The sequence below is a fragment of the Penaeus vannamei genome, chromosome 4 (genome assembly GCF_042767895.1).
Source record: "Penaeus vannamei isolate JL-2024 chromosome 4, ASM4276789v1, whole genome shotgun sequence".
Lineage (NCBI taxonomy): Eukaryota > Metazoa > Arthropoda > Malacostraca > Decapoda > Penaeidae > Penaeus > Penaeus vannamei.
The window spans coordinates 12,249,428-12,254,427 of record NC_091552.1 but is presented as its reverse complement, the minus strand read 5'-3'; the positions used below and the strand labels follow the sequence as shown (position 1 = coordinate 12,254,427).

At 52.3% G+C, this 5,000-nt stretch overlaps 1 protein-coding gene across 1 annotated transcript in view; it reads right to left on the bottom strand.

Annotated features, from left to right (window-relative positions):
- LOC138860572 (transcription factor HES-1-A-like) overlaps positions 1-1,338 on the bottom strand; it is a 2,190-nt gene extending 852 nt beyond the window's left edge. Inside the window, exons 1-2 of the mRNA XM_070118315.1 lie at positions 1,148-1,338; positions 1-961 (exon numbers count right to left, since the gene is read on the bottom strand). The exon at positions 1-961 is cut by the window's left edge and continues 852 nt beyond it. Coding sequence (XP_069974416.1) covers positions 1-961; positions 1,148-1,216 — 1,030 coding nt within the window. The 5' untranslated portion in view covers positions 1,217-1,338. The remainder of the gene's footprint in view (positions 962-1,147) is intronic.
- Between the last annotated feature and the right edge of the window lie 3,662 nt (positions 1,339-5,000).

The following is a 5,000-nucleotide window of genomic DNA, read 5'->3' as shown; positions in this document are numbered from 1 at the left end:
GACTGAACTCGCGAGGGAAGCTCTGCGGGGAGACGCTGGGCGGCGGCGTGGGCGGGCTGTGGGCGTGAGGGTGGGTGGGATACGGCACTCGGGCGGGAGAGGGACACTGGAAGTGCACGGGCGAGGGCGCAGGCGAGGAGACGGGCGTGGCGGACGGAGAGGCTGAGGGTGTTGGGGCGCAGGGGGTGGAGGAGGGAGGGGGCGTGGGCGGGCACTGGGCGGCGGGCTGCGCTGCGGGCGTGGCGGAGGCGACGGACGAGGGCGTGGCGACACTCGTGGCATTCGAGGATACAACTGCGAGGTCCTGCGGAAGGAGGAGGCGGGGGTCTAGCCCGCCCTGGATCAGGAAGGCGACGGCGCCCGTCGGGAGGCGGGTTGGCACCAGGGTGAATCGCGGGGCCTCATTCGCGGCTCTCTCGGGGTTGGCACTGTCCTTCGCGGCACTGTCGTCTTTGGCACCTTCCTGTTGCACTGGAGAGGGTTCCTGCGCGCCCTCGCTGGTCGCGGGCGTAACAGGTGCATCTGGCGCGGCGAGTCTGCTGGGCGTGTCCTCCGACGGCTGCGGCGTGTGGGCGTCGCGGGCGTCTGTGGGCGCGGGGACAGGCTGCAGCGTCTTGAGGCAGGACTGGAGGTGAGTCAGAAGCCGCTCCCGGAGCGCGTCCTTCCCCGCCTTGCTCAGCGTCTGGTCCACCACGCCCATGCACTTCGTGAAGCCCTCCTTGTAGCTGGCGACGGCCGGCTCCTCCGTCGGCGCGTCCTCGGCCCTGGCGTCTCCCCCCTCGGTCTTCAGCGCCTTCAGGTGCTTCACGGTCAGCTCCAGGATGTCGGCCTTCTCCAGCTTGTTGGCTTTGGCGCCGCCGTCGGACTTGACCATCTTGGCGTCCGTGAGGAGGCGGGCGAGGTCGTTCAGGCTCGTGTTGATTCGCTCGCGTCGCTTCTTCTCCATCAGTGGCTTCCGAATCTAAAAGGAGAGAAAAAACAATAAGTCCAAACATTCTAATTATCTAATGTCCACAAAACAAAATACCTAACAAAAAAAAAAAGAAAACAAACCATTGAAAAAAAAAAAAAATCTCGCGCACTTAAAAATCACCTCATCTCATTATTTTCTAAATCACCACACGACCTAAACGCGATGGTTCTTTACCTTCCGTGCCTCGCTGACCGGCTTCGGCGCCCTGGCCTTGTTCACGACTTGCTGCTGCTGAACCCCCATGGTCGTGCGATTGAAGCGGACGACTGACTCGACGTGTGCGGTGGCGGCGTGGCGGAGCTCGAGCACTTACGTCCACACCTGTGAAGGCCTCGTGGCGGTCTGGAGGGTCACGCTTCCAACCTGCCTGCCCACGACACACGACTCATCCATGACACACGACGCTCTCATATGTTTTCGTTCACTTACTTCTTTGCGCGGGGTTATTTTCGTCTATGGAGGGTAAATTAAGGTTGTTTATATATTGAAAGTTGGTTTATAATTTGGTTTGTATATATTTCTCATCAAGGGAAAGAGAAAAGGGTATATGTTGCTGACAAATTATGAATTTATGGTGAAAACTTCGATTTCTTTTTCAAAACTATTCGCTTGAGGTAAGCGCGCGCTGCGATTGGTCACGTGTAGCCGGGTGCTTGGCTGTGATTGGTGCTCGCGGTCACGAGTCTTTGAGATGATTGGCTGGAGGGTCGCATGGCCGGTTCCGGATTGGCGGAGAGCTTTATGCGGGAAGTTATCAACCCAGCAGAAGTTCGGAGATAAACGGTCTATCGAGCAAAAAAAGAAAAAAAGATGCAAAAACTGCACTGTGCACCGGAGTCACGTGACAACAAATTCAGACAATGACGCCGCGAGTTTAATAGCGCTCAAAACACCTCGACGAAGACGCGCGTACTGTTACCTAACCCCTCTCACCTCCCGCTGACACTACTTAAGGGATAAAATCAATCTAGCAGCGAGCTTTCAGCCTGAATTCTGAATCGGCGAGGTAATTACAGGTGTAGTTCCTATGGCATCCCCACATGATGGCCCGGGGACACACAGACACCTTCCACGCTCACAGGCTCAGGCACACGCGGCCGGTGTCGTGATCTGCCACTTTGAAAGGGCGTGCCTCTTCTGCCGCTCCGGGAGAATTTTGTGAATGAGATGTTTAGCCTCTGCTTTGCGCTGCCTTTTGAGGATTTTGTGAATGACATTTTTAACCTCTGCTTTGCGCTACCTTTTGGGGGTTCTATTAATTAGATTTTCAACTTTTGCTTCGTTGATTTTTGAGGGTTTTTTGTGAATGAAATTTGTCTTCGTCTTAGCTGACTTAGGGTATATTAAGAATTAGATTTTAGCTCCTGGATCGTTACCTTTTTTTTGTGTGTGTACGATATTTTAAACCACTTTGTTGTCCATGAGAACTCTGTGAATTAGATTTAAACCTAATTTTCGCCTTGAGGATTTTTATTAATGAAATCTTAACCTCCGCTTTAAGGATTTTGAGAATAATATTGAACCTCCAGTATAACGCTTATGAGGATTTTTTTCATGAAATTTAACCCCCACTTCGCCATCTTTGGAGGATTTTGTGAATATAATTTAACCTGCACTCCACCGTCTTAAAGCATTTTGGTATAAAATTTTTACCATTTCGCCTTTTTTTTAAATAATTTATGAATGAAATTTAACCTTCGCTTCGACGTTTTCGAGGATTTTATGAATGAAATATAACCTCATCTTCCCCATCCTTGAGAATTTTGTGAATGAGATTTAACCGCAACTTAATTTAAGGCAACTGTGCGTGGGTAAAGTTAGTTACAGGTCAGCGGATGGTAATGTAAGGTGGAAGATAAGGAGGAAGGAAGTCCTAAGATAACTGGAGGAGGAAGGGGATAGAGAGAGAGAGAGAGAGAGAGAGAAAGAGACAGACAGAGAGAAAGGAAGAACAAGAGAGATAAAGACAAGAGACAGACATACAGAGAAAGATTAAGAGAGGGACAGAAAATAAATTGAGAGAGAAAAAAATAAAAGAGAGAACGAAAAAAAAGTAAAAAAAAAAAAAGGAAAAATCAGAAAAATGACCAAAAAAAAACAACTCAAAAGACCTGTGACCCGAAACTCCTACAAAGGACTCAAGGACTGCCGCAGGAGGAGGATGCAGGTCAGACGAAGGATGCTGGGAAGTGTTGTGTCACGCCACTTCCGGTCGAGAGGATCGCTTGAGTGTGCATCTTGAGAAGTACATATACGTGGCTCTGTGTGTATCTTTCTTCATTTTTTTCTTTGTTTGTTGTTTTTCTATGGGCCATTCCTCTTGTATGCAGTAATCTATCATATATATATGATATAATCTATATATACTTTATAAATACATGCGTATGCATAAACACATACTCATACGAACTTGCATACATAATACATATAAAGATGCATACATGCATAGAAGAATATATATATGTACGCGTCTGTATACGCGTATGTATGAATTTTACACCACACACACACACACACACACATACACACACACACACACACACACACACACACACACACACACACACACACATATATATATATATATATATATATATATATATATATATATATATATATATATATATATATATATATGTGTGTGTGTGTGTGTGTGTGTGTGTGTGTGTGTGTGTGTGCGCGCGCGTGTGTGTGTGTGTGTGTGTGCGTGTGTGTGTGTGTGTGTGCGTGTGTGTGTGTGTGTGTGTAAACACGCACAGATATATGTGTGTGTGCGTGTGCATATATTTAAAATGCACATCCCTCTCTTTCTTTCTCCGTCTCCCCTCTCCCTCTCCCTTCTCCCTCTCCTCCCCCTCCCCCTCCCAACCTCCCTCTCCTTTTTCCTTCTTTCCTCCCCTCCCCTCCCCTCTCCCTCCTCTCCCCTTTCTCCTCCTCTCCTCTCTTCCTCTTTTTACCCTTCCTCCTTCCGCTCCCCCCTTCTCTGTCTCTCCCTCCTCTCTCCCAGCTCCCCCCCCCCCTCTCTCCCTCTTCCTCTCCCGATTTCCCTCCTTTTCCTTCCCTCTCTTCCTCTCTTCCTTTTGCCGCTTCCTCCCTTTCTTCTTTACTCTTCTCTCCTCCTCCCCCCTTCCGTTATCCCTTCCCCCCTCCTTCTCCCCGCTCTCTCTCCCTCTCCCACTTTCTCTTTCGCCCTCTTCCTCGCTCTCTCCCTCTTCCTCTCCCTCTTTCCCCATTCTCCCTCCTTCCCATCTCTCTCCTCCCTTTCCCTCTTTTCTTTTATCCTCTCTCTTCCTCTTTCTATCCCTCTTTTCCTTTATCCTCTCCCTCCCTCTTCTTATCCCTCCCTCCCTCCCTCCCTCCCTCCCTCCCCCCCAAAATCAAACCCCCGCGCTGAACCACATACCGCCGCCCTCACCCCACCCCCCTTCCCCCTCCCCCTCCCCCACGCCCATTCATCCTGAGGACGCGCCGCCCGATCGCCTTTGTGGGCGTCGCTTGGCAGGTTAGCCGCCCAGGGCCAGTGCCGCGGGCGGACTGACGCAGGCGGCGACCTCTTCACCCCGACCTTCCGCAGCTTCGGGGCGTCCCTTAAAAACTCTCCTTGGCTCGGACGTACCCGGGCGTGGGCAGGCGGGAAAGGGGGGTGGGGGTGGGGGGTGAGTGGTAAGGGGCGGGTAGGGGGGTGAGTGGTAGGGGGGGCAGGCGGGAAAGGGGGGGTGGGGGTGGGGGGGTGAGTGGTAGGGGGCGGGTAGGGGGGTGAGTGGTAGGGGGGGCAGGCGGGAAAGGGGTGGGGGGTGAGTGGTAGGGGGTGGGTTGGGGAAGTGAGTGGTAGGGGGTAGGGGGGGTGAGTGGTAGGGAGGGTGGAGGGTGTGAGTGGTAGGGGGAGGGGGTGGGGGGTGAGTGGTAGGGGGGGTGGGTGTGAGTGGTAGGGGGGGGGGGAAGTGAGTGGTAGGGGGGGTGAGTGTTGGGGGTGGGGTGGGGGAGGTGAGTGGTAGGGGGTGGGGGTGGTTGGGGTGGTGAGTGGTAG